The following is a 24,258-nucleotide window of genomic DNA, read 5'->3' as shown; positions in this document are numbered from 1 at the left end:
TCACTCGGTTATTAATATCATCCTTTACTTTCGAATGAGAATATTATTTTACCTTCAACCTCTCGCATAGTACCCAATCGGGTCAATTTAAGTTAAACCTAGGAACTGAACCGCTATTGTTAGATCTATTACCGAAAACTTCAAAGGTCTTGTTTCAGCTTTTGTTATAGGGAAACGCCTCGCATAATTGCTTTCAGTGTTCCCGTTCGCAGCTTTAATTTATTGTTCCATGAAATAAGTTTTGCCAAATTTCCCGAGGTACTTCAACTCACAACTTACACAGACATAAATTAGCGATTATAACTCTTACCTCTTGGACAAGAAACTTCGGTTTTGCCGTTGTTTGGACACTTTGCTACGACTATGATCAGGTACCATATTGAACTTGCAGAAACTTGACTTGTTGCTCCTCCCTCCTGAGGCTTTGATATTCGAACGATCAAATTATACAAGTTTTTTTTTTTTTTTCATTAAAATATTAATTTAACTGTAGTTTAAAGTCCTATCGGCGAATAAAAACATCAAAGGCAATCAAATGGTGTTGGCGACGAGTGCTGCGGGATTCCATAAGCTGCCAGACGTACAAACGCCTCAGTCAGGTATCTAAGAAAAATCTAACGTATTGAGATCAAATTGAGATAAAAGGAATTGATAAAGAAAGGCCTTTTTCAAATGCATATATAATTTATTAAAATACGTACTTTGCGCTGTTGAGCAATACGCTATTTCATTGCTGCATATTATAAGTTCTTAAATACTATTTAGTAATTTACTAAAATGGGGAACAATCTATTTCCAGATTAGTATTGGTTTATCTTGGTCTTCTAAATCTAAACGATAAAAGTGCGTCGACAAGCGTGCGGCTGTGGTTATCGTTTATTAAATATTCCAATTGGGCTCGTACGATGTTGTTTTTTACAACCTCAAAAAAAAAATCATGCGATAAAACGTAACTTTGCATAATATCGGATCGATTAAAAAAAGTAGGTAGTGGATGGAAATCGTGATAGTTTTTGGACGACAGGTCTATACCCCACAGCCAAACTTAAAAATAAAATAAAATAAAACTCTTATACAAATATAGTGTCAGTGAAGAAACATTGTATTTCCTGCTGCCATTATGTTTTGTTAAGTTATAAAGATATTCCGATTGCAAAGACGGATCAGTGAAATGTAATTTGTAGATAATTTTTGGTATGTATTTTAATAAACAATTTTTATTTACTATATTTTCACATGTCTGTTTACGTGTAATGAATTAAATCAATATTTTTCGATCGCTAAAAATAAAATCAATAAGTTCAAAGCTGAGCCTAAGCCGTAGTTTATTTATCCCCAATACCTGGTTAATACTTTATTCATTCATCTTCACACTTCGTACGTTTGCTTTTGCATACATTTGTGACTTCAGTTTATTTTTGTAAAACTTCGATATATTTGTATAACATCTTGTACTACAAAAAAGTGTTTTTATTTAGTGTAATTGGGAATACTCTGGATACAAATTTAAAATAACCTATTTATATTTAAAGCGCAAAATTTATTTGTGGCTGTATTATAATATTACAATTATAATTTATGTCATATACGTGTATTATTGAATCGCGTTTAACGAAATTCTTTCAAACGCTTTAACGACTTGTCATTCTAAAGTCAGCTGATGACAACAGCTGCAAGTCTGTCATTTTTCTTATGTTTTGTAATGCTTGTCAAAAAATGTCACAGCAATAATTAGGGTTGAACAGCATTTTTTAATGACTAAGCAAGCCATGACATTGAGGATCGGTTTAATATATTTTTATTGTATGGACTTTTCGTTAAAATCTGAAATTGGTCCCTTTTTTCAATCAATTTTGTGACCGGGACTTGAGGCGTGGACCTAGCCTATAGGCCTATATTTTAGTCTCGAATCACTAAGAATCGGAACATTATTTTTGATTGTCTTAAATAAAGAATACATACCTAGAAGTATTATGTATGCGAGTGGCAAAATGAAATGTCTAAGAAGACCGTTTTGTGTCATGTCTGTCGTCCCCAACACCAACTCCCGCATTTCGAAGCTTTATTTGTAGAACCCCCATATAATTACTCGAGAAATTGTCCATGTACTTTAGTGTCTAAGAGTTGTTTTCTTACTAACTGTATAAATTACACAGTCTGGTACATTTCTGCCGCAGGTAATATTATGAATATTGTGTGATTCAGATATCCCATTAGTTTGGCCCGCAAGCCGTTTCCGCTGTTGCGCAATTAAATTACCATTGTTCATTTGTTCTATGTTCTTAAATTGATTAAACACTATTTTACAACGTACATTTTCGCTTTTATTTCTCCTGAAATAAAATATCTAAATCACAAGCTTCTAACCCTTTTTGATCTAGTGCCCCCCTCCCTCCTGTCAGTATTCTCGTCCAGAGGGAAAGGAAGGAACGCAAATTCCTCAGTAAAAATCAAATTCCTCAAAAACTCAGGAGTAGTGATAAAATATATTACAGATTACCTAGCCCCCCCCCTCACTTTAGTTTCCTAGGACTTTGTACCACCAAAGTAGGCCTCTCCAGTGCCCACAAGCCCCCCCTATTTGGATCCTATACTCTAATTACAAAAATACAAACTACATAAATGAAGTATTATAGTGTATGTATTGTTTTGTGACAATTTAATGGTTTTTATAATTTCTTAAACATAATATTAATCCAATGTGTGTGAAGACTTCCATTAATGTTAAAATTATAATTAAATTATTACTTTAAAAAAACATTCTGTTTTTCAGGACCTGTGTCATACCTCATCTAAAATAAGACATTTTCTATGAAATTTACATGCAAAACAAACATACTTATAATGAACTAAATGAAACATATTTACTTCCTCGGCGAAGATTCATGGTTTAAAAAATAACATTAGCATAAATTGTAAGTTTTAGATGCGAAATTAGAATTATCATGTCTATCAACTCTATTGGAATTTTAATATGAATTTTAACACCCACATTATTCATTCAGCTCCCGTTTATATTAGCCAATAGATTTTCCCGCCAAACTAGAGCTAAATTAAAATCAGCTGTTGGGTTAAATCGTCGGCATTTTGTCCTACACACGGGAGACGAGTACGTAATCGTTCATATAAATCATTATGATTCATAGATTGGTTTCATATGGAATACTAAATATTTTACAAAAAAAACTATGGTATTTATTTCATACAAACTACTTTTATTGATGTGTTGTATAGATATTGCTTTATTAAACTCCATTATGGTATTATTAGGTAATAATGTAAAAATGTGCTTATTCTCTGTGTATACAAATTCGTTTTGTTACCATACTAAAAATAGGGAATTGTACGTAGTGATTTAGCCCCATTTGAAATTGTTATGTATAATTAAGTTAGGTTAAGTATTTCCTTTTTGATCGGCGGCTGGTGATTGTGTATTTTTCTCATTAAACCATAAAATAATTTGGGAAATGAACATTCGATAAGATTACTCATTAATGCCAAGTTATGATGGATACAATAAATATTTACAATAAGCATTACCACAATATCTTGGTAATGGTCTATGAGTAAACAATTACGACAAATGCAAATGTGGTGTCAACTGCGACGTCGAAATTAGAGCAATATAGAATTTATCCTGACCACATGTTTTTAGTCACTTCTCTCGAATCATACTTTTCTGAAATGCCGATTCACTGCCAAGATTCTGTGAATACCTTTTTATGTATTAGATTATAGATAGATTATTGACACATGCGTGAATAATCAATTTATATATATATATATATATATATATATATATATATATATATATATATATATATATATATATATATATATATATATATATATATGTATATATATATATATTTTTTTTGTCCGCCTCCGTAGTGTAATGGTCAGCACGCTCGGCTACCGTTCTGGAGGTCCCGGGTTCGATCCCCAGGGGGGGGGGGTCAAATAAATATAAGTGATTTTTTCACTGTAATATTTACTCAATATTACCCTGGACTGGTACCTGAAGCGGAGGGCTGATCACCTTTCCTTCATTTGTAAACGATCAAGATAACACTGCGTTTATATGAAGCAGTGCCCTATGCACCATTGGGGTGCGGATAATATAATATATATATATTATATATATATGTATATATATATATATATATATATATATATATATATATATATATATATATATATATATATATATATATATATATATATATATATATATATATATATATATATATATATATATATATATATATATATATATATATATATATATATATATATATAGGGTCCGCCATCTAAAGTTTTTTTTTTCAACTAGTGCTTATTTCGTGAATGGTAACACTTAGCTCATGTCTGATTTGACAGATAATTAGTTTTATCCTTCCGCTGAGCGAATATGGTTGTGTATACGCTTGAACAACGCTGGGAAATATTGCGACATTACTTTGAAAATCATGGTAATGTTGCAGAATGTGTGCGAAAATTGCGTACGGTTTTTGGAAGAAGAGAAGCACCGTCAGCTCCGTATGTTCGTTATCTTGTGAAAAAAGTGAAAGAAACTGGCATCCTCATCGATAAACCAAAGCGTGAAAAGCCAAAAACAGTGCGTACACCCGAGAATATCGATGTTGTGGCAGAAAGTGTGCGTGAAGCGCCATCAACATCAATTCACCGTCGTTCTCAACAATTGAACATTTCGGAGACATCATTGAGACGAATTTTGCATAAAGACCTTGGTATGACGCCATACAAAGTCCAATTGGTTCAGGAGTTGAAGCCAACTGACCATCCAATGCGTTTTCGCTTCGCTGAGTGGGCCTGCGATCGACTTACAGAAGATGCCGATTTTGCCAAAAAAATCATCTTTTCGGATGAAGCTCATTTTGATCTTGGCGGGTATGTAAACAAGCAAAATTGTCGTATTTGGGGCACAGAAAACACGCACGCATACATTGAAAAGCCGGTACACCCAAAACGAGTCACTGTTTGGTGCGGATTTTGGTCCAGAGGCATAATTGGGCCATTTTTCTTTGAAAATGAGCAAGGAGTGGCCGTTACAGTCAATGGCGATCGTTATCGGGCCATGTTGAACGGATTTTTGTTCACAAAAATTGAAGAGGAGGATATTGGCAACATTTGGTTTCAACAGGACGGCGCTACGTGCCACACAGCCGAAGCTACGAAGTTTTTTTTTTATAGCATTTTCAAAAAAAAAAAGTTATTTGGCGGACCCTTTATATATATTTATATCATATATATATGAATATATAGGTAGAATGATGACTGACCGGCCAATGAGGTCGTTAGTCATGTGAATACTTAGATTTCCATATATTCTTATCTCAATAAACTTCTTAATAAATGTTGAGATATTAATAAAATATCTATTATATCAGAAATTCTCTCTTGAGTCGTATTTTTTCTTAGCGATGTTACGTTAAAGATAATTTCCCGATCGGATTAACTTTCTTACATTAGGTCGTCGGTCATGTGGACAAGGCATGCTTGTAAGACCCCATTTAAAACGGGTAAGGGTATTATTTGTCCGCTTCAGTACTCGTTCACAAAGCGTGGTGACTAACGAACTCAGGTGTGAATAAGTCGGGAAAACCTTTGTTGTTAAACGATAATATTTACCGATCCTAATCTAGCTGCGTTATCACCATATTGTGTGTGAAATTGTTTGTCCTAGTGAGTTGTTAAGTTGATATTTTGCGTTGTATGGGGCCATACTGTGCCTTGAAGTTACGCAATACTGTATTATAACTCTTTGTACATGTAACGCACTTTAGTAATGTATACACAATTATATAAGTCACTAATATTTACATTAGAGTTCCTTTGTAAGTATATTTATTATTAAGAAATTATTTCTCCTTATTTTTTTTAAACTACAATGTCGATGCTTTAATAATTAAAACTATTTTTTGTTAATCTAATGTAATGTCTATTATTGTTAATGTAACTAAACTATTGTTTATAATATAATTTTTTTATATGTAAGCTGTACAATTCCCGGATAAAAAAAAATCAATTCTGGGTTGCCGAGACAAGTAAGAATTTACAAAGATCACTTAAATATTTATAACGAAATTTAAAAATTAAATAAAAAAATAATTAAATAAACTCATATATAGTATTAAAATGTACCTTTTTTGATACGCTAATAAAAAAGGATAGGAAAAAATATATGCCATATAATATTTGAAAAATATATAAGAATCAGAAGATAATAAATAACTTAATTATACATTCTGGTTCGAAAGAAAATAACGGATGAAAGTAAAGATGATAACAAAACAATAAATGAGAAAAATATGCATAAAAAATTTATCAGTTGATGATCTCTACAAAATGATAAATGCAAGACGATTATTGTAACAGTGTATAAGTACTATATGTTTGTGTACGAATCTGTCAAATAATAAAATGACTCAACTGCTGTCAGTATCAAATGCAGCAGACAGACTGATTTTTGAAATTTATTAATTCGGTCGCATCACTCCGCTGCTTCACGAACTGCACTGATTGCAGTTTCCCGAAAAGATAGAGCGTAAACTCTGCTTTTCTATAAATTAATACATAATACGGCTCCAGATATCTAGAAAATACGAATTATATGGTAAGACGACTAACCCTGCGATCAGTTACAACAACTGTCATGGATAAAGTGATCTTACCAGTTTGCATCTAACGCATTAAATTTGGCGAGCGTGCCTTTGCTGTTGCAGCACCAAAGACATGGATATCTTCTACCAACAGTTACAAACCAGTGAGAGTGAGATGATGAGTAACTTTTTCTTATAATTTAATCACATCGAAGCGCCCTTGGGACTACGAAAATGGCGTTGTGAAAATTATCCACAATTATTATCACTTACTTCTCCCTTGTAGTGTAGTGTAAGTAGGTGTAAGTGTTGTTTGCTATCAGCTAAATTATCATATAGCCAGTGAATGGTCTCGTTATTATTATATTTGCATGGTACCGCACAGCACGATCTCCGTAACAATCATTGCCTAGTTGTATTATCTAGTTCCTGCCTATCGCCTACCGCCTACCGCCTACCGCCTGCCGGCGCGGCGCGTGTGACCTCCCGTGATATGTGTGTAGCGCGCGGTGTGGATGTAGATAGCCCTCGGATGACCTCACAAGGAGTATTACCATTCGCTATAGCGCTTGTGACTAGCGAGTAGCTTGTGTCGTTTCTCTCACTATCGATCGCGTGAGTAACATTACTTAGGGCTTTTACACACAGGGATTTCGTATTCTCGTAGGTCACGTAAAAAACCTACAAATATACATACTTATATCTACTTTTTACTAGTAGGTAGGTACTCACAATGTCGATTCAATGGGTTTGTACGCATTAGCAATATCTCTCTTCTATCAGTACGGGTGTGCAACTCCGAGTGCCTTAGCCGTTATTATTATTCTTATTATTATCTCTCTTTAATCCCCTTTTGGTAAAGTCCTTCACACTGCGCTTTTCAATTTTACATTATCTTAAACTATCAAATATTGTATATTCCAGTCTTATGTCCAAAAATCTGAAGTGCAAAACTTGACAAAATGGTCTTGACTTGATAGAATTTACGATTATGTTAACACCGCATCGATCCGATGCAGTGATCTTTTCATTTAAAATGTTACATTTTTTTCTTTTCTTAAATATATACGAGTATGATACCTAAAATTTTATCACTGGGATTTTCACCACCATGTATGTTAATTATTTGATTATTTTTTGCTAAAAAAATATTTACTTTAAAAAAAAAAAATTATAACTAGCGATGTTTTTTTTTATACGAATACTCGGCAACGCCTACGTTCAGTTTTATAATGACAAAAGCTGGGTAGGTATGTAATGGATAAATAAAAAAATATATATCAAGATTCTTCAAATGATTTTAGTGTCACGCGTCGAATATCTCGTCTTTGAAGGGCATTATAAAAATTCCATTTCATCTCACTGTCTCCACTATTTCATCTTAAGTTTTCCCTATCTATTGATCCTTGCGAAGCTTACAAAAAGTCGTGTTTCTATTTAGTTGGTGCAGGTTCTTGGAGCCTTCGTTCTCAGAAACCCTCAAGAACACGTTTCCATTAATATATTACCCTTAAAATATGGACTGCACAACTTAACCAGAATCGTTGGCTAGGCAGAACGAATTCCTCACTTCTCCTGTGTAACATAATTCACTAAATATGTGACGGTCTAAACATGTTACAAGAGCACTGTTTGGTCAAAAATTAAAATCTCCGCTCCGTATGATGCAAATACGTAAAATATCTTTATCCATCCTTGTCTGAGGAGATTGGAAAAAGTCTTCGAAATATGGATTAAAATATTACAAATGCCACCTGAGCGCGACTTATCCTCCATTCTATTAATTTTAACCAAAGTTTTAATTGAGTTGTACGAAAGTTTGCGATGTTAAACTGTCACTTCCATCAAAAGTTTATTAAGATCCTTCGGGATATTTTCTGAAAATTCATGAAATGAATGTGAATGACATTATTGATTTGACTCAAAACAAAAAATGAATAAACTAAGTCCGAAAATTTTTACTTTGTGTTACACCCGCACTCCTCGAAGGTTACCCAAGGACTATCTCAAGTGAATAACGCTTCCTTCCTTACCTTATTTGCTGTGTTTCTATATCTCTGTCTCGATTATAATTTCAATCCCCTATATAATGTATTTTACTTGTCCACGAGTATTTACTACGCTTTGATAAAAAAAAAACTCGTATGACCGTTTTGTACGTGGAAACTCTACCGGACTGATAAAGGTCCGTCAAATTTTGGGATTTGATGAGTTACGAGTACGGAATGAATATTGATCCAGATGTGAAGGGAGCTTTATATTTTTACTTCATCACTCAATGTCTCGACTGACTTATTGATAAAACTAGAATAGTACTTACAGTTTCATGTGAACCCTGACATCATTGATTGAACGCTTTATAGAGGTTTATGTTAGTTCCTCTTTAATGATGAACATGTTTTCTTTATTTTTATTCTGAAGAATAATGCCTCTTTGTAAATGTTGATACTATGATTAACAAATTAAAATAAATATAAATATAAAATAAACGCTTAAAACGCTCGTGCTTGCCTTGATTTTCCGGTGCTTCAGATTGAGTCTCTGCACATTTTATGAAATGATGAAAGTACGTTGGCAAACCTGCGGTTTCTGTGTAAAGAGTATTGGAATCTAAATGAAATATTTTTTAAATATTATTTTTACAACGAACCCAAAAGTTCTAGTTTCAAAATAAATGTAATGTAAAAATACATATTGTAAATTCAAGATCAATTTAATGAAAACAAGGTGGGTCAGAATCGAGAACATTACTGACGATAGGTCGGTACCCCATAAATTAACTTAATTTTAGTAAATAAAAGTTGATTATAAAATAATAACAGTAAAATATGGAAATACCTAGGCCCTTACAATTTATATACGTGCGTACGAATATTAAGGATGTGTGCTAGGAAATCGTTAAATTTTTACGTTCAGATGTCATTGTCGTAAGGTTTTGGTTAAACGTGGTTCGTGGCCTTTCCAAGTGTTATTTGACATTATTTGATGTTTAATGATCCTTGTAATAATCTGAATTTCCCCTTGTTTCAGCAGCCCACGTGGCGGCTGTGGGGCGAGGAGCGCACTGACGGAGCCATCTTCACGGTCTACCTGAAGAAGGTCCGCTACCATCGCCCGACCAAGAGTGCCTCTAGTGTGAGTATAGTCATGTTTTTACCTCTCGACTCTTCCTGATTTCGCTGACTTTAATTTAGATCCAAGATAAAAACCCGGCGCGTCAACATTCCTGTAGGTACGTCAACACCTCGTTATCTTAACATCCTGGCATCCTGACACGACCGAAATACGACCGGTGCCTACTATGCCTTATCCTTACCCAACCCTACTGCCTATCCTGAGGCTAAAACTCCGTGCACGTCACTGCTTACACGTAAATATCCCGTCATGTCAATGTCCATGTACGTCAACATATCGACATCTTTATGCGCTATCTGAATTACTTCAATAGGTAGGTATTATACTCCATGATTTCAATTTTAACCTTGGCCCAGACAAACGATATCGTTCGTTGCGCTACTAAATCTCATAAATTATCAGTGCATCAAGAACGGGACTATGCTGTTCATTGTCGCTCTACTGAAAGTAAGCACATTTTTGATCTGCTGAAAATACAGTCCAAATAATATCGAACGGCAATATTACAATCATACCGACCGTTACCTGTTGTGCTTAAATATATCACCATTTTATCGGAGCTTTTTTTTACATGCATCAAATATGACTGCAAACAATTTTGAATGTTGAATTTGCAATTTAGAATGAGTAAAGGTAGCACTACGCAATACCAATAGCGCGCCACACAGAGAGCATGAAAATGCATGATGGATTGATATAAAAAAAATAGGTAATACATTTTTAACTCTTTTGTATGTAATATTCGCGATAAGATAACAAATATTATGTAGCGAGTAGGTAATCTCCTCGTGGGTGGGTGGGTAGGTAGGTACTCCTCAAATTAATTAAGAACTTCGATCTATACTGCTATGCGCCATGACACACCCATACATAGTATTAGATTGTATGAGATAACAATGTCGGTACCTATAATGTGTATTTTATGTATAACATGTGTTCACGGTTTGTTGCTATTATCCTACAGTTTTATGAGCTTGTTGACTCGACACATATTTGTAGTAACATAAAACCTTAGGTTTTAAATGAAGCAATCAGGCTGAGAAACTCATAAAAACTTCGACCCTACCCTGCACAATTTTATGTAAACAATAGTTAATTCCATATACTTCTTCGTTCATGTTGAGATATCAATAAAAAAGATTAATATGAATAACTCCTAAGTGGAGCAAAACCAACATTTATAAATAAAAATTTGGACACACTCAAAATATTGTGATTTAGAGGCTTTTATATATGAAAAGATGAGTCTTATTGTGTGATCGAAACTGGTTGTAATTCTAGATCATCCTTAAAAGTGAGGAAAAACGGTTCTAGCCACTTCAAAGGACCTGTAACTACTGGTAGTCCAGACAACCATCTAGCCATCTACCAGTGATATGTGAGATAAAGTCGTTTTAGTGTAATAATAATAATAAAACCCTTATCCGCACCCCAATGGTGCATAGGGCACTGCGTCATATAAACGCAGTGTTATCTTGATCGTTTTACACATGAAGGAAAGGTGATCAGCCCTCCGCTTCAGGTACCAGTCTAGGGTAATATTAAATAAATATTACAGTGAAAAAATCACTTATATTTATTTTACCCCCCTTGGGAATCGAACCCGGGACCCCCAGAACGGTAGCCGAGCGTGCTGACCATTACACTACGGAGGCAGACAGATTAGTTTTAGTGTAATCGATTTAAATTATAGTTTTTAGATAAACTCTCAGATCTCTTCGCAAACGCTCAAGGCAGTCAGGCACCTCGCGTCTTCGCTCGCCACCTCGAAATTGCATTACTTTTACACGTTTTTATGACGTCATCATCCTAGACACTAGACACAGTGAATAGCCTTCATGCTGTATCACTACGTAATAGGTTATATTCACTGTCATTCTACGTAATAGGTTATATCGGACTAAGGTTCGCACTAAACTGCTCGCTCTAAAACAACAGTCGTTACTTTTACTAGGTACTGATAATAGTAATAATACATATTGTCTAAAATCAATAATGAATATATACACTGCAAATATACTCCGGTTAATTTTGTTTAACAAGATTTTCTCAAAAATAATTAGAAATTTCCACAATTTTACAGGTCGTAAACCCTGGGACGCTTAGACTTCCACCTTCTTCAATCAAGGATCCTTGTGTCACGTTAAGACATCTACGAGTGTTATATATAAAATTATAATTTTGTACTTTTACGTCTGCCTATGTACCTACAATGTACAAAGAGTTTTTAAAATTTATAAATTAAAGTTTAATGATGATCCGGTTTTTTTTTATATTTCCAAGTAAATGTTTGTATTAGACTAAAAAATAAACTTGATAATACTAAATCCACTGGAACTTTCAACCTTATAAGCGTATGGATAATAGGAGATTCATTTCAATAGCATATGTATATATCTATGTTTTCAACAAAATTAAATTAAATTGATATTATGTTACTTATTAAAGGTACTGACAGGTGCATCTCAACATACCGTTTTGCAAATGCATGAAGTTAAATTTGCTAATCTATGTTGCAAACTAGCAATTTTATTTTTGACAGCTGTTAAAACATAAGTCATCGTTGGTAATTCACATATCGCTACCTAAAATATCAAAACTGTTCATTTTACAGAAGACTAATGATTTTCAGTGTAGGTACAGTTAAACAGCTCTATATTTACCAATTCTAAACCATTATTCAAAAATCCCGTTAGTGTTACAACGAATGTTTATTGTAAAAAAAAAAGAGTTTTGGCCAATCCTCACCCCCTGTATCCAGTAACTATCACGTATTTAGTAAATTACCGTCGTTCTGTATCCCATTTATTTCAAATCAACAGATTCTTTACGCTTGGCGAAATTTCCAACGACAGCAAAAATAGTTTTTTTAATAACCCTTTATTTCTCCAAATAAAATAAAATTATCAAAACCAAATAGCTTGTGACGCCGAGAGAGTTGACCGCGCCGAGGCGCGCTGACTCAGAAAGCGTCGCGTCGCGGCGGCGACGCCGACGCCGGCATATTTATCTGTTTTGTAGAAAACTCTGTTCAACACTAAGGCCCGAGACTCACTCGCAAATTTTTAACCATAAAAATAGAACACACTTCTCCTTACGATAATGACGCCTTTACTAAAATATCGACGATGAGCGGCTTACAAAAAGGGATATTGCTTTATCTTTCACCTCAAAGGACTCGTACACTTTACCAGTAGGTATATGTGTAAGCTGCACAAGATAGTAATAATACTTTTCCTGCATACTATTCCTTCTTCATTCCCATATTTCAGTAATCGCTCACTCCTTTCAAGAACGTCATAAGTCAAAAATCGTCAATTTTAAGTTGTGCATATTTTCGGAATGTCCAGAAAATGTACTTTATCCCATCAAAAGAGGCATATTTTTAACTCAATATTTACCCGCTACAGGACAGAAAATGTTGTTTTTGCATTTTCAAGAAAACGAATTATTTAATTATTTTTATAAATAGACTTAATATTTTTCAAATGGAGAAAAAACCTTCAAGTTTTACCTAAAAAGATATGTTGCACAGTAAAAAGTTCAATAAGTGGCTTGATATTTATTTTTAATACAGTGTGTTATATTTTTAAACTTTAAAAACGTTCTCCTGAAAAATCAAGTTTTTTGATTTATGACGTTCTTGAAAGGAGTGAGCGTAATGTCTTCGCCCTGAGCTCCTTTACTCGCGTCATTTGTATCCTTTCAAATATATTTTACTCCTAGATCCAAAAATCTGGGGCGCAGCACTAATCATCCCGCCTTTATATAATCACCGATCCAGTTGAATCCATTTGAAACATACATTCTGAATATTTTTGTCTCCCCTCCATTTTGATTAGAATAATGAATGTGAGAAATTGAAGTAATGTCGTATTACAGGATTCGGAAGACGAGATATCGCACCTGGAATGGGAGACGGTGCGCGTGCGCTTCGTGAAGGCGGGGAGCGTGGAGCGGCTGGTGGAGGCGCTGGCCACGGACGACGGCGAGCTGGAGTCTACCTACATCAACGTGTTCCTGGCCACCTACCGCAGCTTCTGCGGCCCGGGCGCCGTGCTGCGCCTGCTGCTCGGCCGCTACGAGGCGCTCGTGGACGCCGACGACCCGCTGCAGCCGGCGGCCGCCGACCTGGCCGACCAGCACCGGAGGTGGGTACAAACCGACAATTGATTTATACCGAATCTTACGGACTAAAACCTCATTCTGGGGCTCTCATGAAATTCTTGTCGGAGGGGGGGAGTGTTCGCCCCAGGAAACATCGCATTACCACAATTGTAGTGTGATTTTATGTACTACAAATGCACGTGTGTGGCGGGCTACATTTCCTATTGTACGATTCCCATCACTACAATGTTGCCAGACAGAGATAAGTTTCCCGCGCCATCGAATATATGGCCATTTTTAAGACTGGCGGAATTTAAAATCAAACTCTGGACATTTTTATATTAATTTCGAGTATAAGACCCACCTAAATTTTGAAGGCAATTTTTTAAAGAAAAAAGTGCGTCTTATAGTCAGTGAAATACAGTAAGCCTTGTAAATACTGAAACCTTTATATTCCCATATCGATAGACTTCATCTCCTCATATGTGGAAAAAATCCGGCATTTGTGAACAAAAAAATTTGTCATAGAAAAAAAAAAGATTTTCTACGTGCTGTAACTGCCGAACATATACAGAAAATATTTTTTAAAAGGTTTTTTACACCACGCAAATGTTTTATCTTACAAAGAAAATCTAAAAATAGTCGTGCTAAATAATGTGACTTGAGCATTACTCGTGAAGGGCAGAAATCCTCACTAGTATGAGAAAACTGGTTTAATTTATTTATATTGTATAACTTTACGTTAACATTTGAAAAACATATTTTCCTAAAAAACAATGGCATTTGAACACGCTTTTCCAAGTTTTCACTTGATATTGAGTATAGTTTATGCGCTTGAAATTATTCTTACCTGAAGAGACACTTTGTTGAATTATCATATTAACCTTTTTGAACAAGTCGACTCGAATGTGTAGCAACGATTTGAGTATACAAACATAATGTTTGCCGAAATGTCATGTTTGAAACAAGCTCTTGTAAAAAAGAGAATAAGCTCTTGCGCTCGGAGAGAGACTTACAGCTTATATTTATTTATTTTACCTAATGAAGGATGTAATACAGTCTTTTTTCTTTGTATAATTTTTTTGTGTTTTTATGTTTAAAAGGCTTTTTGTGTACTTTTTCTAAAATATTCAATTATAAATCATTTTAAAAAAGTTGTATAATTGGTATTTAAAAAATATATGAAGTCGGTCCTCCGTATTCTAACCATTATTAATAATACTATTTATTGATTTGGCGTTTAATTTGTAAAACTCCATTTTAATTTATGTTTTAATTTTAAAATTAAACACAGATTTTTTGAGTCTACTAAGTTGTATTTTATTAACAAAAACACATTAAAAATTAATATTGTGACAATTGTTTCGCCTTGTTAGGGCATTATCAAACGAATGTCAATATAAATTAAATTAAATTAATATAAATTAATAATACTTATTGAGATTGTATAACATATCGCACACTCCTTTCAAGAACATCATAAATCAAAAATCGTCGATTTTCAGTTGTACATGTTATCAGAATGCCCAGAAAATGTACTATATCCCAGCAAAAGAGGCATGTTTTTAACTTAATATTTACCTGCTACAGGGCAGAAAGTGTTGTTTTTGCATTTTGAAGAAAAGTTATTGTTTAATTATTTTTTGAAATATATTAAATATTTTTCAAATGGAGAAAAAACCTTCAGGTTTTGCCTAAAAAGATCTGTTTAAGGTTTTGCCTAAAAAATCAAGCTTTTTGATTTATGGCGTTCTTGAAAGGAGTGAGCGATATATCAACTTCTATGATTTACCCTTTTTCGATTCCTGACTAATATCAGTACATCTAACATTGACAGCTACCAAACAAAATGACCGATGTCGGCTGGCATGAAACGACAGCTCGTAGATGCGTTTGAAAGAATTATGTAAAACATCAGTCGTTAAGCCTGTTTTGAGAATTGGCCTTTGTACCTTCTGGTCTCGCGTAGGTTTACAATAATTCGCGGTTCCCATTATCTCGCCATAATAAACATTGAGATGCTAACGAAACAGGTTTTTGCACGGCAGTTTTTATTGTATTTTACTGTCATCAGTCGTCGTTCATTGTTCTCGTTCTTTGTTCCTGCGTTCTCCCGTTGCGCGTTGTGCAGATCATTATACAACTACAAAAGATTTCTGGTTCTACACTAATCACATCTTAATTAGAATATAATAATACGCTGAGGTACTACATGCTTACTTCATTTTTTTGTATCTCATCCAAGTCATGATAATTATTACAAAATGTTAGTTATGTTAGTATATAACCACTACCCGAGATATAAGTGTACCGGTTTCGAGACGTACCCGTCTCTTCGCCAGGACAATCGCTTACACTTAGACAAAATATTGATTACTTGCGTTATTAGTTAAAAAGAAGAACATCAAAATAATGGTCATCAATCACTTTTTCATTTGATTATCTGTTGATTCGACATCATCAGTTTAATGGCGAGACTTGTCCCCTCCTTTAATCTCCATAATTCACAGAATCTTGACCTTATGGCAAGCACTATTCGAGCATGTTAATCTTCGGTCCGACTAACAACGCTTGTGGTTAATATTTTCTGTGTGTGTAAGTCTGCGAATAGTGCTGCACCAAATATTGTTTGCATTTTGGTGACGGAGACGCGTCTCGAAACCGGCAGACTAGAATCTCGGTGAGTGACTATAAACTCACATTACTTAATATTTTGTAAAACAATTCCAATTACAAAACGAATACATGAAGTGTACAAAGTAACTTGAATTTAGTGAATTATTAAGGCATTTTCAATTTAATTAGTTTGCTTTTACTTTTATTTTCCTCGTAAAACACAATGAAATTATAAATATCGCATCATTAGGTGTAAGGAAACTTGCGTATTGTTTAATTTACGTCAGGCAAATTATACAATGGATACTCTGCCATATTTTTACATAGCTATTTAGAAATTTCGTTGTTTGTACAACAGTCGTATTTTAATTCCGGTAATTGTATTTTTTATGTGGCGTAAAACTAATTTATTTGATTTTAAACTTGTAATAAGCCCTTTTTACAACAATAATATTTTTGGTGGTTACGCTATGTTTTTGGTGGTCCGCAATTCACGAATACAAATTATCCTATTTTAATATGATATCTGTTTTCGACGTTGTTTACTTCGTGCACTTTCTCACATTTGAAAGATTACCAATTTATTTGCGCATTTCTAAATCATACTTACTGTAAATATACTCATTCTCACGTATAAATTTACAACTTTACACATCAGAAACGATATTAAAAAGTAAGAAGCAGTTTCGTTACAATAATATTGAAGGAACGTTTTGACTGCGTAGTGTAGATAACATCAACTTTGTTTCTATTCAGTAAAAAAAAAAACAAATATCTTTTTCCGATAACTTTTTGGCACTACAAGTCGACAGCTTCTTTTAAAATGCCTTAGTTATTAGAAAGAATTTTCCAGAAATGAGGTGATTAAATTCGATACAGAATTCAAAATATTTTGAGTGTGTTCAAATACTTGTTCACAGATTTGTTTTTTTCTCTATTTTGGAGTTTTTTACATTTTTGACATCTCAACATGAAGAAGATGAAGAAGAATATAGAAGTCTGGGTATTTGCAGGTCGATAGAAAATAATTAATTTCTCGATGAAGGAAACATGCCTCTTAGCTCAATCGGTGGGGTAGCAGACGTGACATCCGAAGGTCCCGGGTTCGCAGAGTTAGGCAGTTACTTTTTTGTGAGATATATTTTTTTTCTTCATATAATTGTAATTATTTTCTCTACAAGATTCGTTACAGGTTAGAACTAATTGATTCTATTAAAATAAATTTCGTAAACCTCATTGAAAACATATTATTTACCAAACAAATATTTTTTGTTTGTTTATAACTAAGTTGACATTACCATGGTGATCATAGTGAAAATCTGACTTTGATACCTTGACAGTGAAGACTAAATGAAGCTTACTTGTAACCGGTTACATTTGCTCGCGATAAATGTATAGAAAGCTGTGTAACTTGTTTTAATTTAAAGGATCGAATCCCAGAAATACTCTAAACCAGTTCGGAGCTCTGTACATCGCGTGACAGGTTACTGGTCGTCAGTCAGTCAGTAGACAAGTGCAATCTTTCCACTATATCCTAAGGTCAGTGCTAATTCTGCAACAGAGGAATGGAACCCATTCAATTAAAGAAAGAATGGAACAAATTTTATCGCTTGCCTTCTCTTGCGGTAACGCCGTAGGTAGGCGGGGTGATCCTGCAGTTTGGTCGAGAAAACACTATATGTGTGTGAGATCCGATCATTAAGACCAGATCATTTCATTTTTTTTGGTTGCTCTGTCATTCGTTCGTTATTTACTGAGCCCGTTGAGTATCGTTTGGCCAGCAAAAAAAAATTGTCGAACAAAAACTCGATGGAAGGGGAGAATTTTATCACAAATACTCGTGCTATCGAAGACGACAGCCGACGACAAAAAATGGTCGTTAAGAGATTTTTTTACTATCGTGAGACATTACTTTCTTCTTTTAAAAAATCTTAGCGACCTTTTTTAACCCCCGAATGTACCAATAAATAAATGAGCCAGTGACGATATCAACAAAAGATTCATTCATAAAATCAAATCAACGACTCGGTATATCTGAACAGATTATTAAGGTCCATTCGTTCGCGGACGACCCTCGTCTTGAGAACGCTTGTTTTGTACTTTCAATTCATTATGTTATAAAAAAGATTAGCCCCTTTTCAACATGAAGCAGCCTTAATTGTCATGCTCCTTTTGCTAAATCTGAGGGTTTTGTATTAATTTGAGAGGTGGAGAATTAATGTAGTTTCTGCATGTAAAATTTACGTACTTTTTCTTTTTATTTTATGGGTTTTCACACCTCGATAGTGTCCTAGTATCCTAGCATCCTAGCCAAGTTGGTGTCGTTGAAAAAATATAATTTACAACATCTTAATAATAGGGATTGTTTATGATAAATTATACATAATACCTCTATTTTCCCTCGAGGGACTCTTTATTAGTAATGTCGAAGTTACACAAGCTAGTACCAGTACGGGATGCAACCCCGAGTGCTTTAGCGACTGCTGCTTTACTTCTTTTCCTAACTACTCTTCTTCCTACATTTCGGTATAGCAGTAATGTCCTTCAACCTAAGTTCCTTCTCTCAAGTCATTTGTATCATCCCATCAAATATTTTCCACCCCATCCCCAAGAATTTGGGCTGCAGGATACACCACGTCGCAATTATATTAACTATTTCATTTATAGAGTCAACACCGTGTCGATCTTATGCGGTGCCTTATGCACCATTTGGGTGCATATATGGGTAAAAAATATAAATAGCGCATTTTTCGTAAAATGCTACCTGAAGACCGCTTCGATTCAACCGTAATATAAAAATGTTGTGGAATCCGTGCACTCCTTATTATTGCTCTAGTGTCGAGTGGGTTTCAAGTGGGTTTTTGTGAATGTATGTTTTTGTTAATGTGCATGATTATAGATTTATGAATCCATTACGTTATATTCGTTAAATAATCGATTCGTCGAGTCCTATATGAGAGGTACAATACATTATGATCTCTATCGTCCGTTCACAAATTTCTTTGCAGCATTTATTCAAATTACATATGCCGGTAGAGGTGATGAAGATAACCTCTCGCCTCTGGCGCGGGAGCTCGGGACCCGAGGCGCGTGATTGGTCGGGGGTCCGCGTACATTTACATTTACACAAAGAGGAGTATGATTATACTCCACTCGACCTCCGCTCCTTTGTGCGAGTCTCTAGACTCCAGACATCCATCGCAGCGGCTCCTCAGACGGGGACGGGTTTTCACCTTTCGTTAAGGCGATCTATAAAGAATACCTCAATTTTTAAAAATACCGAATTTACAGATTTGATGGAACTTTTAAAGGCTGTTATCACAAAATGAGATTCGCATTGTACATTTTCACATTTCAATTGTCACGTGTATAATAAAATGTATGATCCATCATCACATTAGTGATGAAAATTATGAAAAAACATATGTTATGTATTTGACAATTGCAATGAATGCGAAATTAATCCGAGATGGCGATCTATTATGTATATATATGAATATTTAAATGTTTGTTTGTTAAATTTTTTAATCTCCTAATGTTGTCACTGATTGCTGTAAATTTTAAACACAATTTTGTATTCGAATACGCTCGTGATTGATATCTTATTTTCTTTCTTTTTCATTTAACCAGGCTGGGCCACAACAAAGCGTGATCGGGTACAGCTAGTTATTAATATAATCAAACCGCGATTTGCGATCTAGAGCGACGGATCTTTCGCCTTGCGAGGGCATTTTTACAGTATATCGTATAAAATAAGTACACGTATTTAGCACGCAATTTCTCATAGCAGAGAACGCCTAGTAATCCGTATATTTGTTTTAAAAAGTGATCAAATTCTCAATGTTGATTTCTGAAAACGTCTCGTATTGCCTTTATACTGGACGGCTTTATAAAGGATACAATAATTCTTCGTGGTATATTTCTTCAGCTTATTTGTGTGAATGTGCTTCGGCAAGATAGAGGTGATAAACCTGTCTGCGTATGTGAGTAGTTCAACTAGTAGGTATTGCACATAGTTACCTCGACAAGGAAAGGCTCTCGAGCGAGACATGGCGCGGCATTGTTTGCGCGGACCGTGTGCGGTACCTACACAACGCTGCACCCTACTGCACTGTACGGTGCACTTCAGTCCCCTCTCCTATGCTCCGGTTGTGCGATCCCAGGCGGATGGTATTCTATATTCACGCGGTTAAGTCGTAAAATAAGCGCGTTTCCTAACCCGGCGATTTCATATCAAACTTTTACCTCGCGTCGAAGGGAGGTGAATACCGCGCGATACACTGCGATGCGGACGATACCTATTTTTTAAAGTTTCAGTTAATACGCGCTAAGAGTGAAAGATATGCTTTATAAGCGCAATTACATATGATTTTGCATATTATGTATTTACTAATATTAAATGTCATAAAATTAGTTTTGTTTGAACTAACGCACGCGATGCTATTTGATTTCGGCAAAGTTATGTTAACATAACCAGGGGGTTGTTAAAGTAATGAGCTTTTTGTTACCACTTAACCACGTGGTTATACACACTCGTGACAATTGAACGAGCCCCCTTAGCAATACGTAATTATAATATATGCACAATTATTGGAAATTCTCATTGCAAAAGAACTTGGCAATTGTATTCCCTATTAGTGACATATTGATACAAACGGAATATTTTCAACCAGTATTGGATTGTTAATATGTACTGCGATTATGTACTAATATTGTTTATGGAGGACCATTTAATAATATTACTGTCCGATATCGCCGCTGATTGTACCGGTCGCCCACAATGGACCGGGGTAGATAGTACAATAATCATTCATTTCCTAACAGAGACATAAATTGTTATCAATTACCCCAGTTGGAGATTGTTCCGACATCACGTGGTTTATATTGCGCCACTAAATTATATCTTCATTATATGCAGTAAACAATACGGCAGTTGAGTAATGGCGATAGGCGATACGTAGATAGGTATTAATATTAGTTTTTGAGTGGGCGACACGCTACGCTTTCTGGAACCAAAAATGGTTGCTTAGTACTCGAGCCATGATGTTGGCAATTCGAGTATTACGACATAATGTCGATCAGGTGCTTTTTTAGGGGTATTTTACAACACTCCAAATAAAATATAATATTATATAATAAAAATACTCGACACTTTATTTTTTTAAGGACGATAAAATGATTTTTGTTGTTTGTTGGTTGAGAAATATTACAAACTATTTAAAAAAATTAAAACCTCCTATTAATAGGTCTAATCAATCAAAGTGACAATATAAACGCAACGGGGTCCGTTTATATTGATTTTATGCACATGGGTTACGAAGCGACGGTAATTTACTAGGAAATTTACGTTTTCAACTTGATATGGGTAGGATATAGGGGATTGAAATCAGACTCTTTTTATATAGGCTAAAATTTGTGGGTTAAACTTTAACAGAAATTTTAAATATCCATCGGCGGTATAAAATTTAAATTAATTTACTCGTGAAATATGTACCTTAGGCTGCATAATAATACCATAAGTCCCCTATTTAGCGAGGGACGATGACCGGAAAAACACTAATAACCGGAATTTTTAAAAAAGGGGGGGAAAATTAACACCATTATTATTAATACCAAACTGAAGGTATAATGTGCTGTAAGGCACACAGTTTAACTTCACGCAACAATCTATAGAACTATAAAAAGATCAATTTAAATTAATTAATTTTGTTTATGAGAAATGATCTTTGATTTTCCGTTTTACGGCAACCCTAAAATAAGCACCCGTAAATAAAGTTTACATTCAATAAAGTTTACGATAGATTAGCTGAGGTCACGCAGTTCGTATGTTCTTCAATATTCATCGGGTTTATTGAAAACTTAACTTTTAAGAAAACTAAATATTTAGATAGCATTTTTTAATAAACAATAATGTGCGAAGACACGAACTCAGTATTGTTTGAGTAGTCAAAATATTATGTTTGGCCGGAATTGTTCCTTTTTGAACATAAATGTGTGAATTCGTTTCGATAGTTTTGTTTCCGCGAAACCTATTATTTCAATACTAAGAATGTACAGATTACAAGTTAGAAGTAGAATCCACATATTTTATAAATATTGTGATTTTAATTTGTGTATGCATTATAATTGATTATTTTATGTGTTTGACTCTGGATATTCAAATGAAACATGTATTCGCAGTATCTTCAGTGTGTCCAAATCTTTGTACACAAGTGACGGATTTAACCTCACTTGGAGCCATTCATATGAAGATTTTATTGATATTCTAACATCGATGAAGAAGTTAGTTGAGATGGGAATATGGAATTCTCGGCATTGTCAGGGATTACGACCTGTTTTGGCTGGTTTTCTGCTGGTTGGTGATTGGTTGGTTATTTTTGTATCGATATTACAACATATACATTAAGAAGAATATGGAAGTCTAGGCATGTAAAAATAATTCGGGAAGAATCTTACATACGTTTCGTGAAGGTCTCTGCTAAATAAAGAAAACTTATTTAACTAAACCAAATATGGTGCCGAAAACTCGCGTGTGAAAGAAGGTGTCGATTGGAAGATAAATACAACTTCCGAAATTTGGGTGTGGCTGTAAATCATGGACGTTACACGTGTATAAAGTGATTTACCCAGCCTATGATAGGTCGTAAGCCCTGTAAATACCCAGACATCCACATTCCTCTTCATCGTTGTTATATAAATGGAATCATTTCATAATTCGTATCGGGTATTCCCATGCTCGCTAGGCTGAAGAAATAGTGTGTTTTCTGATATCGAACTTTGTATTTCGCTTTCCGGTAACATTTTATTTGGGGTCACAAGTACTCGTATTGCAGGAGTGGTGATGTTTTCCCACAGCCTCGTTACAAGTACAAGTGTTGTCCAGTATTTCATTGTTCAGCCGCTGAAACAAAGCACTTGTAGATTTCTGTCTGCAACTTGTAACTAGGGCTTCGTTACAATACTGTTTCGGTAATAGGCAATTTTCAGGTTTTATTATTATTATTATTGGCAAATAAATTCATATAAAAAACAATTATTAGACAATCGATTCTAGTCTTGTCGGTAAATCTGTATGGAAATAGGGGAAATATAGGGTCCGCCATCTAAAGTTTTTTTTTTCAACTAGTGCTTATTTCGTGAATGGTAACACTTAGCTCATGTCTGATTTGACAGATAATTAGTTTTATCCTTCCGCTGAGCGAATATGGTTGTGTATACGCTTGAACAACGCTGGGAAATATTGCGACATTACTTTGAAAATCAAGGGTCCGCCAAATAACTTTTTTTTTTTGAAAATGCTATAAAAAACATCGAGTGTAGCTTCGGCTGTGTGGCACGTAGCGCCGTCCTGTTGAAACCAAATGTTGCCAATATCCTCCTCTTCAATTTTTGTGAACAAAAATCCGTTCAACATATTTTATTGGTGCGGATTTTGGTCCAGAGGCATAATTGGGCCATTTTTCTTTGAAAATGAGCAAGGAGTGGCCGTTACAGTCAATGGCGATCGTTATCGGGCCATGTTGAACGGATTTTTGTTCACAAAAATTGAAGAGGAGGATATTGGCAACATTTGGTTTCAACAGGACGGCGCTACGTGCCACACAGCCGAAGCTACACTCGATGTTTTTTATAGCATTTTCAAAAAAAAAAAGTTATTTGGCGGACCCTTTATAAACTATTTTTATGTTGATTGCAAGAAAAACGAACAATTCGTGACGCCTTCAATTGTGACTTCGACGTTATTAGCTGTTTCGATAGCATCGAAATTGCAAAATTG

General features: G+C 34.7%; 1 protein-coding gene across 7 annotated transcripts in view; it reads left to right on the top strand.

Annotated features, from left to right (window-relative positions):
- Positions 1-24,258, top strand: part of Rgl (Ral guanine nucleotide dissociation stimulator-like) — a 60,184-nt gene that overhangs the window by 28,675 nt on the left and 7,251 nt on the right. For 5 of the 7 annotated variants that reach the window (XM_088265764.1, XM_088265770.1, XM_088265769.1 and 2 more), the window contains 2 exons: positions 9,654-9,758; positions 13,641-13,909. In XM_088265764.1, coding sequence (XP_088121890.1) covers positions 9,654-9,758; positions 13,641-13,909 — 374 coding nt within the window. The remainder of the gene's footprint in view (positions 1-9,653; positions 9,759-13,640; positions 13,910-24,258) is intronic. The other 2 variants (XM_088265771.1, XM_088265768.1) reach the window with 1 other exon arrangement.

The sequence above is a fragment of the Brachycentrus maculatus genome, unplaced genomic scaffold (genome assembly GCF_059751285.1).
Source record: "Brachycentrus maculatus isolate JH-2025_06_01 unplaced genomic scaffold, ASM5975128v1 h1tg000257l, whole genome shotgun sequence".
In the NCBI taxonomy this organism is placed as follows: Eukaryota; Metazoa; Arthropoda; class Insecta; order Trichoptera; family Brachycentridae; genus Brachycentrus; species Brachycentrus maculatus.
The sequence above is the reverse complement of the archived record's forward strand: the minus strand, read 5'-3'. Positions and strand labels throughout refer to the sequence as shown.